Raw genomic sequence first — 21218 nt, 5'->3', positions numbered from 1 at the left:
CTCAGCCCTTTAAGATCACATTGGTGGCATAAAGGTGTTTGTCTACATGTGAGAGTTAATTTCCTTTAACTGTCAATTACAGCTTGTTCTGTTTGTGGCATTGTGGACCCCTTAATCAAGCATTTGCAAGGAAATTTTAGCACAAATAGCAATCCTATCTCGAGAACTTGAAAGGTCAGGAAACATTTGAACTTTACAGTTCAGAAAAAGCTGTTTGATGTCCACCTAGATTATAAAGTCCTTAAGTCTTACACGTGGGACACACACACAGACTCCTATTCTCTTCACACACACACACACACACACACACACACACACACACACACACACACACACACGCTAACTTCATGGAGTGCCCCCTAGTCTTTCTATTATTCGAAAGAGTAAATAACCGATTCACATCTACCCGTTCTAGACCTCTCATGATTTTAAACATCTCTATCATATCCCCCCTCAGTCGTTTCTTCTCCAAGCTGTAAAGTCCTAACCGCTTTAGTCTTTCCTCATAGGGGAGCTGTTCCATTCCCCTTATCATTTTGGTAGCCCTTCTCTGTACCTTCTCCATCGCAATTATATCTTTTTTGAGATGCGGCGACCAGAATTGTACACAGTATTCAAGGTGCGGTCTCACCATGGAGCGACATAGAGGCATTATGATATTTTCTGTTTTATTCACCATGCCCTTTCTAATAATTCCCAACATTCTGTTTGCTTTTTTGACTGCCGCAGCACACTGAACCGACGATTTCAATGTGTTATCCACTATGACACCTAGATCTCTTTCTTGGGTTATAGCACCTAATATGGAACCCAACATTGTGTAATTATAGCATGGGTTATTTTTCCCTATATGCATCACCTTGCACTTATCCACATTAAATTTCATCTGCCATTTGTATGCCCAATTTTCCAGTCTCACAAGGTCTTCCTGCAATTTATCACAATCTGCTTGTGATTTAACTACTCTGAACAATTTTGTGTCATCTGCAAATTTGATGATCTCACTCGTATTTCTTTCCAGATCATTTATAAATATATTGAAAAGTAAGGGTCCCAATACAGATCCCTGAGGCACTCCACTGGCCACTCCCTTCCACTGAGAAAATTGTCCATTTAATCCTACTCTCTGTTTTTTGTCTTTTAGCCAGTTTGCAATCCACAAAAGGACATCGCCACCTATTCCATGACTTTTTACTTTTCCTAGAAGCCTCTCATGAGGAACTTTGTCAAACGCCTTCTGAAAATCCAAGTATACTACATCTACCGGTTCACCTTTATCCACATGTTTATTAACTCCTTCAAAAAAGTGAAGCAGATTTGTGAGGCAAGACTTGCCTTGGGTAAAGCCATGCTGACTTTGTTCCATTAAACCATGTCTTTCTATATGTTCTGTGATTTAGATGTTTAGAACACTTTCCACTATTTTTCCTGGCACTGAAGTCAGGCTAACCGATCTGTAGTTTCCCGGATCGCCCCTGGAGCCCTTTTTAAATATTGGGGTTACATTTGCTATCCTCCAGTCTTCAGGTACAATGGATGATTTTAACGATAGGTTCCAAATTTTTACGAATAAGTCTGAAATTTCATTTTTTAGTTCCTTCAGAACTCTGGGGTGTATACCATCTGGTCCAGGTGATTTACTACTCAGTTTGTCAATCAGGTCTACCACATCTTCTAGGTTCACCGTGATTTGATTCAGTCCATCTGAATCATTACCCATGAAAACCTTCTCCATTACAGGTACCTCCCCATCATACTTACTCCGTATAATTGTTTTAATCATTTGGAAAAAGCCAAGTTTTCACTTTCTTCCTGAAAAGTAAATAATTTGTTTCCAATGAATCTCCTTAGGCAAGAGATTCCAAAGCTCTACACCTCCAACATTCTCTTACGACTTCCTCTGTGCACACTTCCTTTGTTTTTTTATTATAAACTCATCATCTCCTTTGTCACTTTCTTGCCAATTTTTCCCACTTTTTCTGTGCCTGTACCCTCCTCGCCATCACAAAGGACGATGCTCAGCCCAACCTCTACATGTGAGGGCTGCTCTGGAATGGTGATGGAAGATCAGGCTGAACTCCTAGGAGGCTGCAAGACCATAAGAATAAAATAGAAGAGGTCATTTCCAATGGTCTGTCAATGTGAAGTAGAAATGATCTGATCCATGGTTGTGGTTCATGGATCAGATTAGCAGAGATGTGCTAATCCAGATTGAGTCTGGATCTTGAAAATCCCAAATTTTCAGACTGAAGGAGAGGGAGACCAACTTTTCCCCCCCAAGACTCACATCCATTTTTTTTTTTAGTATGTTTCTCTTCTAGTAGATTTTCTTCTAGTATAACATCTGCCAAATGTATCATACGTCCTTTACAACAATCATTGTTGGCTTCATTGTTGTTTCAGAATATTCTGCTGGAATCTATTCACATCTTTCTGTTAAGAAACCTGTGTTTTGTAGTAAATAACGCACACGGATTGTCGGGAAAGCCTGTATTGTTCGGCATCGGAGGCCAGGAATGTCACTCTTTCCAGTTCAGTTTCCTGTACTGCGCCTGCAAGGAGTTCATTACAGGACAAGAAAGCAATTCTAATCAGTTTCATGTAGGATTCTTCTTGGCATTGCTACTGGTAATGGTAATTATTATTTTGTGGAAAGCAAAAAAATCTATACCAAAAATAAACATCATGATTGCACTGGTTTTGTCTGTCATATACTGTAACTAGATATTTAATATTTTGCTGTTAATAATTGAGAACTAAAGTGCTTGCCAAAATAAACGAACGATTAAATACAAAACATGTTACAACATTCCACTGTCAATAAATATTTGAGAAGATTGGCTAGCCCACTCGTGCTTGGATGTATGCCCTCAAAGTCTCTCCAGTCTTTCACATGAGATTAGCAGACATTACGGGAAGGGGGGAAGGAGAGGACGAGAGGGGGGTTGAAATGAAACTCTATTAACGTCAGGCTGTTTGCCATTGTGTTTAACCAGACCACCAATTCCAGTAAGATACTTCAGAGACTGCTGCTGGAAGAAAATGTGTAAAAAGCTATTATCTATCACTGCTTTGCCTCTTTCTTTCTCTCAAGGGTAAACGGTGTGCAGTGTTAGGCTACACAGGATCCAGAAGAAGTCCAACAGTTTGCAACCAGAGAGCAGTGGTGCACTGAATCCTGCAATAAAGCAGGACTTGGTTCCACACTTACGAGAGTAGAGTGCCTCATTGAATATTTTGTCCTGCAGCTCTGTGAGAGTCAAATTAGATTCAACTAGAGAGCCTTCTACAATTTTATTTATTGTGTATATATATTTTTAGAGTAACTCAGCAGCTGGTAGTGGAAACCACTGAGGTTTAACTCTAAACATGTACTATTTTAGTCACATTATAACATAGTCTTGTTTAAATATTTTTGAAAATGTAGACTGCATTCTCTTCTTTCTAGAACCAAGTTTGGGAAAAGTTATAGTAATCAGAAATAAGGAACAAAAAAATGCCAAAGAGCCTTTAGAGAGCCATATTCCACTGGTCAAGAAAATCCTTCTTGTTTCTAGCCCCAACCATCACTTGCCACCTGGTAGCCCAGATTCAGGATCCACATTATCACCTCTGGAGGGAGCCATGGTTTGTGGCCCCAGACCAAGTCTGTCACTACAATGGCTAGGCCGGGGTAGAACTCCAATCCTCAACTGCCGCCAAGTTGGTTAGGTTTTATCCACACTGAATATTCATGAAACGCATTTGCATGTACTGCCTCCATTGCATGCCCATACATCTTATGCATGTTCATTGTGGATATACTGAAAACCCAACTGGACTGTGGCACGTGAGGACTGGAGTTGCCTTGCCTTGAGCTAGGCTAAGTAAATTGGGATGAGGATTATAAAAATAAGGGGAACAAACCCCAGCCAGTTATGAAGTCTCATGGTTCCATAGCCCAAAAGAGGTCTGTTCCAATTGAACGGAAAGCCCAAACAAGCAGGTAAACCTAAAGAAGCAACAACAACAAAAAATATCCCTTTCGATCTCATAAAAGGCGATTGAAACTCATACGTCAACACCTGAAAAATAGAATCTCAACAGATTTGCGTGCACAATAACAGACATGGGTGAACTTGAAATCCTGAATTTGAATTTTCAGCAGATTCATACTGCAGAACTTTTTTCATGCAGAACCTCCTCTGACACATTTTTTAATAAGTCTGTTAAGTTTCACAAAAAAACCCCCAAAAAACTAGAAAAAGTCTGGAATAGAAATTAAATTTACAAATATCCAAACCAAGAATAGCAAAAAAAAGTGAAATTAGCTGCTGGTAAAATTCTGTTTTTCTGATTTGTATCAACCTCCTAAGGGGATAATAATGCTTAGGTTTTGAAAACTTCTCTGTGCAACCAATGACCCTATTAAGAATCTTAAGAGGTCAAAGCCACCTGCTAATTAACCAGCGCAGTTGATTTTGGGTGGCAGCTCTGAGTGAAACTGGGGAAGTTCAGGGTAAAGTACTAGGAGGGTCTCGGTGAACTGCAGATGAACTGGGTGAACTACTGGAGGTAGCGAAAAACTTTTGTGGTTTCAAGTATGCGCACATATTTTAAAAAATAACTTTTGTATGTAGATCATGGTTTTATGCATACAAGTTATATTTTTTCGCATGTAAAATATATGCACAAATGTTTATAAAATAGGTAGAGAGAGTACGTGCTTTGAATGCATTGCGAAAATTTGTGCATACTGAAATATACACACATATGTTGGGGAGCAGATATACATGGAGCAGATTCGCACAGATTATAAAATACTATAGTGGAACTCTGCCCATGGGGGACACATATTTTTAAGGGAAGCTTCTCGCGTAATATCCTTTTGAAAATGCAGGGGCTGATCCTGCCAATGCTACATCAGCACTTGTGGGCTTTGGAGGGAGTAACATAGAAACATAGAAATGACGGCAGAAGAAGACCAAACGGCCCATCCAGTCTGCCCAGCAAGCTTCACACATTTTTTCTCTCATACTTATCTGTTTCTCTTAGCTCTTTGGTTCTATTTCCCTTCCACCCCCACCATTAATGTAGAGAGCAGTGATGGAGCTGCATCCAAGTGAAATATCAAGCTTGATTAGTTAGGGGTAGTAGGGGTAGTAACCGCCGCAATAAGCAAGCTACACCCATGCTTATTTGTTTTACCCAGACTATGTTATACAGCCCTTATTGGTTGTTTTTCTTCTCCCCTGCCGTTGAAGCAGAGAGCTATGCTGGGTATGCGTGAAGTATCAGTTTTTCTTCTCCCCTGCCGTTGAAGCAGGGAGCTATGCTGGATATGCATTGAAAGTGAAGTATCAGGCTTATTTGGTTTGGGGTAGTAACCGCCGTAACAAGCCAGCTACTCCCCGCTTTGTGAGTGCGAATCCTTTTTTCTTCTCCCCTGCCGTTGAAGCAGAGAGCTATGCTGGGTATGCGTGAAGTATCAGTTTTTCTTCTCCCCTGCCGTTGAAGCAGGGAGCTATGCTGGATATGCATTGAAAGTGAAGTATCAGGCTTATTTGGTTTGGGGGTAGTAACCGCCGTAACAAGCCAGCTACTCCCCGCTTTGTGAGTGCGAATCCTTTTTTCTTCTCCCTTGCCGTTGAAGCAGGGAGCTCTGCTGGATATGCGTGAAGTAGCAGTTTTTCTTCTCCCCTGCCGTTGAAGCAGAGAGCTTCAACGGCAGGAGTGGATAAAGCAGTGGGTTATCAACCAGGAGACCAGGGTTCGAGTCCTGCTGTCGCTCCTTGTGACCTTGGCCAAGTCGCTTTACCCTCCATTACCTCAGGTACGAACTTACAGGCCGATACAGTAAGGACGTGTAAGAAAAAGTGCGGCAGTGCCTGCTCGTTTGACGCGCGCACATTTTGGTTCACAAAGCCGCTCGATTCAGGATTCAAATTAGACGCAAATCCAAGTGACGGTAAACGAGCATCCAAAACGCGTCAGTGAAGTGATTAGGCGTTCGCAATCCATTTTACTGTATAGAGCGGTATACAGCGCCTATACAGTATCCAGAGTGCGCTGGTACCTGTCATTTCAAATGTCATTTGAAATATCGTTCCACCATGGTTCTTCTCTACAGACCCCGCATGGACCTTCCCACCTGTATCCGGGCGTCCATGATTGGAGGCCCCGCTGTAAGCCCTCTGGGGATAGGGAAATACCTACAATACCTGAATGTAATTCACTTTGAAGCGCTGAAAAAAGTGGAATATAAATCTAAAAAAATATAATAAATACTTTACAGCAGAGACAAAGTCCACAGCTTAAACCATGCACAGGGATTTCAAATTGAAATCCTGGGACATTGTTGGCCGGCTTCACCCTTCTCTTGCCACACACCGTCCTCCCTCCCGCCTTGGAGTAGGAAGGCAATTTTCATTCCCATTTTACCCTGGTAACTGCTTAGTTACCTGGATTAAATAATTAGAAAAATATTCTCATACTTGGGATTTTTTCTTTTTTTTTGTTTACCTACGTTTATCACTTTTCACTTGTCCACGGTAAATTTCATCTGCCATTTAGATGTCCATTTCCCTAATCTCACAAGGTCCTTCTGTAATTCCTCACAGTCTGCTCTCGTGCTTTAATTACTTTGAGTAATTTTATGTCATCTGCAAATTTGATCATCTCACTCATTGCTTCCTTTTCCAGGTCGTTAATAAATATGTTAAGTAACACCGGTCCCAGTACAGATCTCTGGAGCAGCCACTATTAACCTTTCTCTGTTGGGAAAATTGATAAATGAATCCTACTCTTCTGTTTTATGCACAGTGTTTCCGGCAAGCGATGTATTATTTGTATGCACAGAAACATGGCAACCTTCCAGACAGAGCTGTTTGGTGTTTTGTTGCACATGGCCTGAAGGAAAAAGATAAAAGGCCTTATTCGAAAAGGACATTTCCCTCTTCTATGCTTAAGGGGAAAAAACATCTTTATTGAACAAGGCCCAAAGTGTGAATTAAAGATCCAAAATGTGCCATGTAGCTGTGATACGATCCATCTCTGAGACGACCCTGACATGATCTGTTCATACGGGCCTGTACAGTAAAGGGAGAGCCCGGGCCGCTCTCCTGGGCGCGCGATCGAGTATTTAAATGAGGGCCCGCGGTAAAAGGAGGCGCTAGGGACATTAGCGCGTCCCTAGCGCCTCCTTTTTGACAGAAGCGGCGGATGTCAGCGGGTTTGACAGCCGACGCTTAATTTTACCGGCATCGGTTCTCAAACCCGCCGACAGCCACGGGTTCGGAAAACGGACGCCGGCTAAATTGAGCGTCCGTCTTCCAACCCGCGGGCAGATTTTAAATTTTTTTTAAATTTTGGGGCCTCTGACTTAATATCGCCATGATATTAAGTCGGAGAGTGTACAGAAAAGCAGCTTTTTCTGCTTTTCTGTGGACTTTCCCTGTGCCGGCTGAAATTAATTTCTGCCTTTGGGTAGGCGCTAATTTCTGAAAGTAAAATGTGCGGCTTGGCTGCACATTTTACTTTCTGTATCGCGCGGGAATAACTAATAGGGCCATCAATATGCATTTGCATGTTGCGGGCGCTATTAGTTTCGGGGAGGGGGGGGGGTTGGCCGCATGTTTTCGACACGCTATTACCCCTTACTGTACAAGGGGTAAAAATAGCGAATCGAAAATGTGCAGCCAGGCCGGGGCTAAAGGGGCGCTCGGCTGAGCACACCATACTGAATCAGCCCGTTAGTTTGATAACACCACTGAATTACAGCATCATTTCTTGCCTATCTTCTTTATTTTCTTTATTTTACTCTACAGTAGAGGTTCCCAAACCTGTCCTGGGAGGTAGCAGCCAGTCGGGGTTTTCAGGATATCCACAATGAATATGCATCAATTAAAATTTGTATGCGATGAAGGCAGTATATGCAAATTTATCTCATACATATTTCATTGTGGATATCCTGAAAACCCAACTGGTTGGGGGTCTTCCAGGACAGGTTGGGGAAACTCTGCTCTACATTTTGCTTGTCTTAATATGCACACATATTTGATCATGTGCTGCATTTTTCTAAATACTTTCTCCACATGGGGACAGGTACTGTAAGGGTCCCTAAAAATTGCCCTCCTTATCCATAGGTCACTGCTCCTAGATGGACATCTAACAAGGCAATCAAAAAAACCCAAATACAGTATTGCACTTTGCTACATGGAATCTGTGCATTGATTGACAATGACACAAGAGCAGAGGCACACAGCCCTCGGGATGCTTAAGAAATACAACATCGATATAGCAGCACTAAGTGCAACTCAGAGGAGTCAAGCCTGGCAGAGCTTGGTACAGGCAACATATTCTACTGGATGGGGAAACCTAACAGAAATTGAGAACAACTGAAGTGAGCTTTGCCATTTGTATATGTTAATAAGTAGTAATTTGGACAAACTTCCAAAAAGAATCAAGCTGAAGATGTCAAGGATGCCTTCTATGAGCAGATGGCCAGAGACATAAAAGACATCCCTCATAATAAAAAAAAAAAATCGATACACATTGATGGATGTCAGTGCCAGAGTTGGCTTATGATGTAGCTTAATGGAACAAAGTGCCGAGGGACTATGGCATTGGCAAAGCTAACTCAAATGGTCTCCTGCTACTGTCAAAATGCCCTGAACATAAACTTGCAATCACTAACACCATGTTCCAGCAGCTAAACAAGTAAAAGACTACCTGGATCCAACCCTGTTCCAAACAATGGCATTTTCTGGACTACATCATTGTCAGACAGAGGAAAATTAGTCACATAAAGCGGGGCTTCCCAAATGTTTAGCCAATGTGACTCTGTTTTATCACTTGAAAATTCACATGAACCCAGAGGACGACCAAAACAAATTAGCAGGGGTGAGGTTCCCCCTCCAACTAGCAATCTCTTACAGAAGGGGAGCACTGGGAGAGCGATCCCAGCTTGAGGGGATTGTGTGCCCTTGGGCCTCGGCACGACCCTAGAGAACTCCAAGGCAGCACCGAGGGTTGGCAAAACGTGTCCCAGTATGGGTGGAGACGGACAGTCTGACCCTCTGCCAGACCTGCATGCTTTTGGAGCCAACACATTGGTGTTGGTTCTTGAACAGTCCTCTGACCGTTCCCAGCCCTTTCGGACCTGCCACAAGGAATGACAAGAAGCAGCAGGCCGGACTACGGACGAGGGCAGACGAAGGCTCTGGAACATAGAGACTCTAGACGTAGACGAGGAACTTGGAGGTACAGACGAAGACTCACTTGAGTGCGCAGATGAAGACTCGTGCAAGGATTTTGGACGAAGGTTCAGAAGCAAGGTACTGCAGGTAAAGGTATTCAGAAGCAGGATCAAGTACTTGGTTGAGACTGCGAAGCAGCGTGCCCTACACAGCCACTACCCATGGGCTGGTCGCGGACCATGCTTGAATGCGAAGCAGGCTCCAGATGAGGTATGGAATGGATGAAAACCAGAACATGGCGAAGATTCGGTAGAAGCCTGTACCAAGGTGCTCCCTACACAGCCCATCCTAGGCTGGTCGCGGACCATGCTGGAATGGCACAAGTTCAGTCAGGCATGGACGGTCGCAATGCAAGGAACTCCGAAGACCGGGACGGAAGCAAGCAAGGATTCAAAGACACCTCAGGACCGAAGCAAAAGTCTTCCAGAGGCTTGTACTTGCGCAGGGGAAGATGGCCTTGTACCATGAGCGCCCTACACAGCTACTACCTATGGGCTGGTCATGGACCACGGCATGGCACGCCAGGAAAGGAGGCGACGAGGAACCTGGGATGCAGGACATCAGGAACAGGCGAGGAACATCAGGACAGGATCACTGACATCAAGACGATACATGGAGCTCCAACGAAGAACAAAGGCCTGATGGAGTGCTGGAAGGCAAGACATCCAGGAGCAAGTAACTCCAATGCAAGGCAAAGCAGAACTGAGCGAGAAATCCTTTTATAGTGCAGGAAGCAGGCAACTCCCTGGGTGGAGTTTAGATGGGCCACATCCAGCTGGCCCTATAACTAGAGAGAAGAGCTGCGGGCTGGCCTCTTAGGAAGATGGAGCGAGGCCCAAACCAGGAGGAAGCAGAGCAGGCCTCAGGCAGGCCCAGATGGCAAGGAAGGCCTCCCAGGCCATGGAGCAAAACCGGGATAGACTGTCCAGGCAAGGCCCCAGATTCGGTGCGGCCTCCAGAGAAAAGGTGAGAGGCCTCCTGTGGCACAGCTACAGGAGGAATCGTAACACAATCATTATCACCTTCTCCCACACTCTTATCAATTTCCCTCCAGTGGACCCCTCTCTTACCCTCTTGTTCCTCTTACCTCCCCAGCTTTTCCCTGTTCTCTCCCTCACTTCCTCCAGTTCTTATCGCATCCCACCAGCTGATTCTCTCTTAACCCCAAGCACTTCTTATAAACCTCTAACTGATCCTCTTGTCATCACCTCACTGTTACCTTATCCCTCATTCCCTCCTGACTTTCATCCCCATCTCCTGGCCTCCCATGCAATCCTTCTTTCACACTCCTCCCTGCTGATCCCCTCCTCGCTTCGACTTGATCTTACATCCCCAGTTGATCTTCTGTCATTCCTCCATCTCACCCTCCACAGCCAATCCTTCTCTACCTTATCCAAACCTCAAATCTCTCTTACATCTCATCTCTACTTTCAAATAGACCCTTCTCCAAACATCCCCCCTGACCAGGATCGGCGCAGCATTTTCCTTTTAGCCTTGGCCAAATGGATGACAGCTGGTGGGAAGAGAAGTCAGGCTGACGACAGAGGCAAGGCTATTCTCTTGGGTAGGATTAGTGGTGGATGAGGAGAGAAGAGCAGTGGCAATCTTCATGGACTTATACCCACTCAGCCCTCCCCTCCCTCATAGCTGGTCCCTAGCCTGATTGAGATCTGCAAGTGGCAGCAACAGCATTAGTAATGAAAAACAGCACGAGGCAATTGGGCTAGTAGAAGCTCAGTGGCCTTACTTCCCTCCTTGTGCATGGCTTCCTGAAAGCACAGAAACTCATGCAAGGGCAGTGCCACAGCAGAGCCTGTGAGTGCAGGCTGGCTCACAGGCTCCACACATTGACTTTCACTATTAATGCTGCTGCTGCTGGTGCTGGTGATTGAAGAGTGCGGCCATTTGAAACACTTCTTACCTGAGCCGACGGTTTTGTGACCCCGATTTGGGGTCCTGACCCACAGGTTGGGAAGCCCTCATGTAAAGGCTACCTGAGCTATAAGAAGTGCAGATTGCTGGTTCGATCACAGACATGTCAGGAGTCAAATATCCCACCATGTGTAGCCAAAATAAGCAGCATCACAGACAAAAACTTTCAGAGAATTTAAACATTGCTAAACTTAGATCTAAGAATTCAGGAGGAGTTGTAACATAAACTGGCTACACTGCTCCCAAGCTCTGACATCCAGAATATGAAACAGCATGGAGCAAATTTCACAGTGCAACCTACTTTGCAAATGCCGATGTTCTTGGCTTCATTAAAAGGAAACACCGGGACTGGTTTGATGAAAATGATGCAGGAATAGCTCAAGTTCTAAACGAGATGGATTTTATTTATTTATTTATTTAAAATATTTATACTCTACTTATAAAAATAAAATCATGCTAAGCTGATAATATCAATATAAAACAATAAAAACAGAACAACAAAACATAAAATCATATGCACCTTATGTTCTTCTTGTAGCACACCAAGTGATGAATAGCAAACCTCCCACCTATAAGGTAGATTTTAAGAGTCGCGCATGTTATAAAACCCGCTATCCGCATAGATGTGCACATTATAAAATTAGTGTGTCCATGTGCGCGCATCAGCGCGCGACTCTTAAAATCTACCTTTAAATTTTTTTATTTTACTACGTACCCGCAGTCCATAGCAACAGCAACTTACGTGGTTGTCGGATAATGGCATGTACTTGTGCGCGACTCGGACTTAATGGCGCTGTCCCAGCCTGCCCATTCCCCATCCAGACCCCGCCCCTTTTTGTGAAATCCTTTCCAATGCGCGTACCGGGAGATACGCACGTGGCTGCGGGCCTCTTATAATCCGCGCGGCCTGCGCGCGTCCCAGTCACGCGCATATCTCCCAGATTTGCCATGTGTAGGGCTTTTAAAATTCACCCGTATATTTTAATACATATTAATGACCATTCATAATAGGCACTATAGCCTTCTTTGCCTTCTTTTTAATCATTGGTCAGACATTTACTCACTTCTGTGCCTTTTTTTTTTTTTTTTTTGCAATTTTATATAATCCTTATGCATTATAAAACTGGCTTAGCTTCAGCATTTGAATCCTTCATCAGCCACCATTAGGTGCCCCAACTTCCCAATACAGAGAGAGACTGCATTTGGCCCGTGCACCTTTCTTAGTGCTGGAAACTTAACCGCTGGGCCAGAGCTGGAGTTTAAGTTTCCTGCACTACTGCCGGACTCTTAAAACCCTTAAAAAAAATTGGAAAAAGGTTTTAAAAATCCAGAAAGTTCTTTGGGTAAGCGGCAGAGGCTACCATCGCTCACCTGGACAACTATAGACTTATCCGAGTAAGTGCAGCAGATGCCACCACTTACCCAGGTAAGTACTGATTTATCCACCTATCTGACACAATTTGCAGCTAGTTAGCCAGATTATCCCAGATAGCTGGATAAGTACTAACCTATAGGGATGTGTTGGGAAAAAAGTTTCATTTTTTAAATTTGGCCAGTGCATCTGGCCAAATTTAACGCCCTTCTCCTAGGTCTAGCATACACCTCACTAAGACCGCTACAAATTTTACAAAACACAGCTGCAAGAATTTTGATCGGTAAAAGTAAAAGAGACCACATCACAGAAACCCTGGATGAGTTACATTGGCTACCCATTGAGCAAAGAATACAGTACAAAACACTATGCTCCATACATAAATTAATACATAACGAAAAAGCAGAATGGCTGAACACAGCCCTTCGCGTACATGTCCCGAACAGAACCTGAGATCAGCCAACAAAGCACTCCTAACTATTCCATCAACCAAAACAGCAAGGCTAACACAAGTAAGAGAAAGGGCGCTATCCTTGGCAGGACCCATACTATGGAACACCATGCCCTTGGAGTTAAGATTACAAAGAGACAGCAAAACCTTTAGAAAAAGCTTAAAAACCTGGCTCTTTAAACAAGCTTATCAAAAAGAGAAGGGGGAATAGAACCCAGGGAGGTGCAAGGTACGAACAATTGAACACCCACACACACCACCATAATCAATATGTGTTTATTTTTTATTTTTTGTTCATCACTAAAGGATAAAGTTACAATTATAAAGCTAGTCTTGTATTCAAAACCGATAGAGAAAGTTGGACATGATCTATCACATACCAATTATTATTGTTTACAATCTATGTTACCGAACCATTATGGCACCCGTGTAAATTGATATATTTTAGCATCATTATTTTTATGTGCCTTACTGTAAACCGTTGTGACGGTATCCATCTTAACGATGGTATAGAAAAGACAAAATAAAAAATAAAAAATTTTGTTATTGAGGTGTTTGTTTTTTTTCATGACTTTTGATTTATTTAATGTTTATTTTGTTCTCTTTAGTTTACAAAAATAAAATAAACATTAAAAAAAAAACCCACTCCAAAAACAAATTAAAAAAAAAGGAAATGAGGCCTCCCAAGGCCTCCTGCCCCTGCCGTCCATCTCTCCTACCCAGAAAAATGCCAGGGCCAGGATCCTCCCTCGGCCCCCACTTACCCAGTCCAGGGAAATCTCCTGAGGTCACTATGACTTCGGCCTAGGCCCTACGCAAAGGCCAGACTGAGGCCTGGTCCTGATGCCAGGGCCGGGGCCAAGACCCTACACCAGGGCCTGTTCTGGGGGCTGGGTTCTGACACCTGGGCCTCAGCCCTAGGCACAGACCTGATACCTAGCCCAGAGACTGGGTCTGGACACCTGGGCCTCAGCCTAGGCACAGACCTGATACCTAGCCCAGAGACTGGGTCTGGACACCTGGGACTCAGCATAGGCTAAGTTGCAGGCTCACCCCGGGGCCCAGTCCGGAGGCTGGGTGCCAACGCCTGGTTCCCAGCCTGGGCCAGGTCCAGAGTTGTCTCAATGCCTGGACCTCAGCACGGACCCAAGCCTGATGCCCCGTGGCCCAGCCTGAGCTCAGACCTTGTTCGCCACCATCCTTTTCTTCTTCTGTCCTTCTAAACTGCTATACACCAAAATGGCTCCCTTCACTGAGGAGGAAGGCATCAGAGTTAATTAACTCCAGCGCATCCCCAGCAGACGCCATCATTTTAAAGAAGAAAGAAGAGGAAGTGAAATAGAAAATTCCGTTGTCATTTCCTGTTTCGTTTCTAATGAATGCACATCCCTACCGACAACTTAAACCTGTTTTAAGTTAATAGTCTAATTTTCCCAGTCACCAGCCTAAATTGCCACAACATATTTAACCAATAAAAGACTTCTTGTATATAAAAAAATATAAGTAGTAATTTTTTCCTCTGTTCCAAAATTTTAAATTTATTTATTTATTTAAATTCTTTTACTATACCGATGCTCAAGACCAGGTCTTATAGTACCGGTTTACAGTAAACTAGGGGGAAAAACCATTTAACACTGAAAGCGAAAGTTACATTACAAAAGGGAATGTAGAACAAGGCTGATATACTTATGATATACTTGTCTATTGCTATATGATATACTTATCTATTGCTATATGATATATATATCATATAGCAATAGATATCATATAGCAAATGATATATTGTTTTATTGTATCACCCACCTGAGTTTTTTGTAAACCGGCATGATGTGCTGCACGAATGTCGGTAAATAAAAGTTAATAAATAAATAAATAAATAAATAAATAAATAAATAAATATATATATCATATATATAAAGATATATATGATGTATTGCTATATGATATATTGCTTATCTATTGCTATATGGTATACTTATCTATTGCTATATGATATACTTATCTATTGCTATATGGTATATATAAGATATATATGATATATTGCTATATGATATATGATATATTGCTTATCTATTGCTAAATGATATACTTATCTATTGCTATATGGTATACTTATCTATTGCTATATGATATATATATATATATATGATATATTGCTATATGATATATGATATACTTATCTATTGCTATATGATATATATATATATATAAGATATATATGATATATTGCTATATGATATATGATATATTGCTTATCTATTGCTAAATGATATACTTATCTATTGCTAGGCATATGTTCCACGCTTTCAAATCTAGCTTTTTATTAACATTTTTTGCAAGAACACAAATGAAAGGTTAAATCTAATGCAGTGTTCCTTCTTTTCATCTTCAGGTGATGTGCACTACCTTAAATAGCAAATGCCTGCTGAAAGTAAAAAGTAACACCTGCTACTGCTGTGAACTCTATAACTGTGAAAAGTAAGTGCATTCAACCAATAAAAAGGAACTTACAAGCCCAATCAACTTTATGCCCTTGCGTATATCATGCAAAATAAAAAAAACATTGGGGTAGATTTTCAAAGGGTTATGGGCGTAAGATACGCGCGTAACCCCCCGAAAACCTGCCCCTGCGTGCGCCGAGCCTATTTTGCACAGGCTCGGCGGCACGCACAAGCCCCGGGACACATGTATGTCCCGGGGCTTTCAAAAATGGGCGGGGCCAGAGGCGTTCCTGAGTCCTCTGGCACAGCTGCCAGCCGGCAGGTGTAACTTTTGAAACAAAAGTAGGGGGGGGGATTTAGTTAGGGCTGGGGGGTGGGTTAGACAGCAGAAGGGAGGGGAAGATTGGGGGGGGGGCCCGAAAAAAAAAGTTCCCTCCAAGGCCGCTCCGATTTCGGAGCGGCCTTGGAGGGAAAGCCATCGGGGCTCCCCTCGGGCTTGGCGCACGCAAGGTGCACATGTGTGCACCTTCTTGTGCGTGCCGACCCCGAATTTTATAACATGCGCGCAGCAGCGCACGCATGTTATAAAACCGGGTGTGCATTTGTGCGCGCCGGATAGGCTGTGTATCTTCAGATTTCTAAGGATTCGTTTTGATTAGGCACAATTGAAATTTGCAAAGTAATTCTGTAAAAGCCCAAATAAATTTCTGGGCTACTAAATGAACAAGTTACACCAATTTTCAGTTTTCAAAGTGAATTTACACACATCAATGCGCTTTGAAATTTGTCCCAGCAAAACCACCCACACACAATTTCAGCTGCTGTTTGCTGCAAGTTAGCCATGCCCTGAAAATGTACCTGCATACTTCTTAAAATAAAAAATCATGCACACAAACAAAAACCTGGCACAAAACTTGCCCCTGCCGTCCCCGGAACGCCTCTGCCGAATGCCGGCAAAAGTGCATGCATGGAGGTCTTATGTGTGAACCTTTACCTGCGTATCGGGCTGGCACTTTTATATAAGGATATTTCTGTGAACAAAGCATTGCTTTCTTTTAAAATTTACCCTCCCTATTTGTAGCTGCTTCCCAATATCACTAAAACCTGCTTCATACTTTACTAATGGAGCTGGAGAATGCAGTCAGCAACAGCCCAGCTATATCACTGGGGCTTACACCGACTAGCCCCGTTTTTCAATTAGCTGTTTATTAGGCGCTAGGCCGATGCACGATCAGTTTTCTAATGCTCGTGGCCAGCAGTTGAAAAGCCGGTTTGCAAAGTTATTGAAAATTGCTCTAGTGTGGTTTCATTGTTACGTTCCCTTGAATTTACATTTTATACATAAGAACATAAGAACCTGCCATGCTGGGTCAGACCAAGGGTCCATCAAGCCCAGCATCCTGTTTCCAACAGTGGCCAATCCAAGTCATAAGAACCTGGCAATTACCCAATTAAGCATTGCAACCCACTTGGAATAATGGGGTAGATTTTAAAAGGTGCGCGCGGTTCCCAGCACGCGCACAGACGGGCTGATTTTATAACATGCGCGCGCCAGCACGTGCACGTTATAAAATCCGTTGGACGCGTGCATGCGCGCGCCGGATTATATAGTCCAGGCGCGCATGTGCGGGCGGCGGCGCACGCAAAGGGTGTGAATTTTTTTGCAAAGTCCGCGCAAGCGACGCGATCGGACCTTCCCCGGTTCCCTCCCAGGAGCGGACTGGGAGGGAACTTCCCCTTCCCCTCTCCTCCCCACCCCCTTAAACCTAACCTACCTTTCCTCAATTTTTTTTATTTTATTACTTACTGCTCCTCGGGAGCAGAAATAATTTACACTCGCCGGTCGGTTGTCGGCGCGTGCTTCCCCGGGACACCCGGCGCGCCCTCACCCGCGTGGCCGGGCCCTTTTGAAAAATGCACGCGGCGCGTACGGTGCTCAGCCATTGGCATAAGCACAGATTTTTTTACGTGCGCCGGGCTTTTTAAAATTCGGTCAGATGTGTGTTGATTGAAGGGGGGAATAAAAAAATTAAAAGTATATAAATAAATAGATAATCGCTTAGCTTGTCGGATTCGTTTATAAGCAGATTTTCAGATCTGCTTCCTTCGTCACTTTCGCTAAGATTCGGTTTTTCAGGAGGAAGTGAAGTGAAATGTGCCTCCCCGGGAGCTCTGCTTTCTTTTGAGAAGCTCTGTCAGGCTGTGGGGGCTGATGCCAGCGCTTAATCCTCGCTGTGCTCGAGGAATTCTCCTGCTGACCCGGAGTGGGCTTGTGCTTAATATGAACATTGTCTGCGTCTCTTCTTAACATCCGCCGTCATTCGGCAGGACCTGATGGGGTTGGCTCTTACAGCATAATGAGCCAGATGCGCGAAAGGTTTTCTCCAATTTTGGGGGAGATTAATTTTCAGTGGCCCACTTTATTGTGAAGTACATAGACGCTGTGGTACCCAAGTGACCTTGAAGCTAATTTTCAAAGGGAAGCAACACACAAAATTCCCCTCTGAAAAACTGCCCGCACGGTATCTGCCTTCTTTCCGCCTTCTGTTTCTGCGGGCGGTGGTTCAGGAAGGGCCCAAGCAACGCGCACCAGTTTGAAAATTCAGTTCCGCGCGTACGGTTTCTTCTCCCAACTTCGCCATGCCGCCAGGAACACCCCTTTTTATTCCAATAAAAAAAAAAAAGCATGCATTGTGAAAGCACGTGCGTGTTTTACTCACTGCGAGAAGGGCAGTTTTCACCCAAGGGTGGTTTTACCTGACTAAATCCCTTTCAAAATGGTCCTCTTTGTGCCTATGGGGGAAGAAGGTTTGGTGCAAGTGGCCAATATGTGTGTGAACATTTTAGGGGGAAACTCTGAAACCCGTGAGAGGCTTGCAGCTCTGTGGGTACTGGGTACTCGTGGATCCCATAACCTAATTTTGGGGAAATTCAAGGGTAGAAAAGTACTTACGAACCTTGCTCCTGTGAAAAGTGTGCACAGTCAAATATGCCGCCTGCACAAATAAAGTCGATTGCAAACCTTTCTGAAAGAAGAAGTCCTGATCAATGGATGTATTTATGTAAGTTTTATCTTTTTTTCTGAACTGTTTATTTGACATATTGTAACGCGCTTTGAGCACTTTATTGGACGAGCATTCAAGAACTAAAGAACAATAGTAATAATCAGTACTACTTCTCCTACTGATCCCTGTTTTCTTCTCCACCTCCCCCCTTTTTAGTTCAGAACAGTCCACTAGCTACTATGAATTTGTCGGTGTAAACAAGTGCCAGGACGTGGTGCATTTATACCGCCTCCTGTGGTCATCCACCGTCCTGAACATCATTGGCTTATTCCTGGGAATTGTCACAGCTGCCATACTTGGAGCATTCAAAGACATGGTAAGGCTGTTTTATTCTTTTTAAAATCTGGAAGGGCTGCCTTGGCTTGGCATGGCTGATTACCCTTCTGTCTTTAAGATAAGGACGGTCAAATCCAATCTTGAGGTCCTCAAGACTGACATGATTTTCAGGATAACCAGAACCATGCCAATTATTAGCTGCATCGTTTTTGTTTTTAATTTGTGTCCTCGCATTTATTTTATGTATTTATTTTATGTATTTTATTTATTTAGATTTATATTCCACTTCTCACACTTTTGTCTGTACAGAGGCAGGTGCAAAAGGTAAAACAAAACAAAAATTTGGGGGGGGGGGGGGTTAGAGTAGGGCTAGGGGAAAGGGTGCGAAAGTCAGGTTACGGGGAGGGAACGGGGGAAGGCAGCGTGGCTTGGCGCGCGCACCCCTGATTTTATAACTTGCGCATGCAAGTTATAAAATCGGGGGTACATTTACGTACGCCAGGTAGCACACATACATGTTCGCCCACGTGCAACCTTTTAAAATCTACCCCATGTTAGTCATCTATTTATACCACTATAGGAGGGTCATCTACTAACTCAAGGTGAGGTTTTAGTGGTGGTCTAGGGTTTTGGGGGACAGTTTTACCTGCACAGGCAGACGTACGAACAGCACAGTACACGTCAGTGAGGATTTGATGGGACTTGAAATAAGGAAAGATACACAAAGATGAGATTTCTACAATGTACTCTCACCCTAGCTTGAACGCTCTACCTGGGTGCTATTAAGTTAGGGTGAAGTACATTGTAGAAATCTCATCTTTGTGTCCCTTTCCTCATTCCAAATCAAGTCAAATATTTATTGATGTGCACTGTGCAGCTCATACCTCTGACTATGCATGTAAAACTAGCCCCCCCAAACCCTAGACTACCACCAAAGTCTTACCTTGAGTTACTAGATGACCCTTCTATAGTTGGTAAATAGATGACTAATAGCGCCTCTGGGGTGGAACACCTCTCTATCTACTCCAGTCCACTCCACTCCTCTTCTCTCCTCTTCCCCTCTGCCTAAAATGGGTTTTGCAATAAATATTGCAAATCCCATTTCAGGCATATCGCTTAACGCCAGGAAAAAAGGTGTAGTTATTTCCGGTGTTACGCTATCGCACGCAACGTTAAACTTCCCTCATTTTCATAAACCCTGCCCCTTTGACTAAATTTTCAGAATGTGCATACACATCACATGCATCGTGGCCCTTAACACATTTTGATGAATGACCCTGAGGCAACAGAGGGTAAAGTGACTTCCCCAAGATCACAAGGATTTGAACCCTGGTCTCCCTGGTGAAAAGCCCACTGCTCTAACCACTAGGCTACTCCTGCACTCTCATTCATATTAAATATCACCTAGTAACTTCATTGTGTGCTCCTTTGTACTTTTTGAAAGAGTAAACCACCGATTAATGTTTAATCATTGAAATACCTAAACCATTTCTGAAAAAAATTCACTTTTGCTTTAGCGTTTATATTTTTTTTTGCATTTTACTAACATGTTTTCTTTTCTGTCTTTAACAGATATCTCTTTCCCAGATAGCCTTCAGTTCTGCACCTCCTCCTCAAATTTTGTACAACCCAGCTCAGCAGATCCTTACCTATGCTGGTTTTTGCTCCTCTGCTTCAGCTATCCCTACATATGCATCCTATCCATTACCTCTTCAGGTACAGTAGTCTATTTTTGTCATTTGCATGTTGATTAGATAATCAAATAACTGGATTGGCTAAACATCCCACACCTCATTGTTTTGAATATGTGGCTACAGAATGTGAGATCCATACACATAGATTAGATAGCAAGATAGGTATGGTTAAGTATTTTGCTTTAATGAGTTTGCATTACATGTTGTGCATTTTAATCCACACAATTTTTCACCGCACTAATATATAATGAGACATTCTGCATATTTGTGGATCTCATTCCCTCATTAGCACAGGTTTTGCATGAACAGTAACAAAGCCAGTTTATGCACATTGGCAATGATGTTAATGCATATTAACTCTTTGTAACAGATAGTGCAGGCATTTAATGCATATTAATGCCTGAGTTAACATTAATGCAGTTTATTATATTGGCCTTTAAAAACAACAAAAATTATGCTGTGGGTAATCCTTGCAGTAACATACAACCCCCACAGCTAGAAAAACTAAGGAAAATCATAGAAGACCCTCAGCTACTACTACTGGAGGATGAACCAGTGAAAGAATTATTCCCTGCTCCTTCAATTCTAGCTTTTTGGCAACTACGTAATCTGAAACAATAGCCAGAATAGGCAACCTTCAAAGAGAGTTTAAAAAATAAGAAAATGGTACAAAACTGTACCAGATATCATCTTGCAAACTGTGCCAGCACATATCCCAGGACCACAGAGTTACCCACAGGGGGAAATAACT

At 43.2% G+C, this 21218-nt stretch overlaps 1 protein-coding gene across 5 annotated transcripts in view; it reads left to right on the top strand.

Moving 5' to 3' along the window:
- TMEM255B (transmembrane protein 255B) overlaps nucleotides 1–21218 on the top strand; it is a 143907-nt gene that overhangs the window by 101049 nt on the left and 21640 nt on the right. For all 5 annotated transcript variants that reach the window (XM_029604623.1, XM_029604627.1, XM_029604624.1 and 2 more), the window contains 3 exons: nucleotides 15384–15469; nucleotides 18654–18813; nucleotides 20346–20489. In XM_029604623.1, coding sequence (XP_029460483.1) covers nucleotides 15384–15469; nucleotides 18654–18813; nucleotides 20346–20489 — 390 coding nt within the window. The remainder of the gene's footprint in view (nucleotides 1–15383; nucleotides 15470–18653; nucleotides 18814–20345; nucleotides 20490–21218) is intronic.

This window comes from Rhinatrema bivittatum, chromosome 5 (assembly GCF_901001135.1).
Source record: "Rhinatrema bivittatum chromosome 5, aRhiBiv1.1, whole genome shotgun sequence".
Taxonomy (NCBI): domain Eukaryota; kingdom Metazoa; phylum Chordata; class Amphibia; order Gymnophiona; family Rhinatrematidae; genus Rhinatrema; species Rhinatrema bivittatum.
This window is presented reverse-complemented; position numbering and strand designations above follow the sequence as displayed.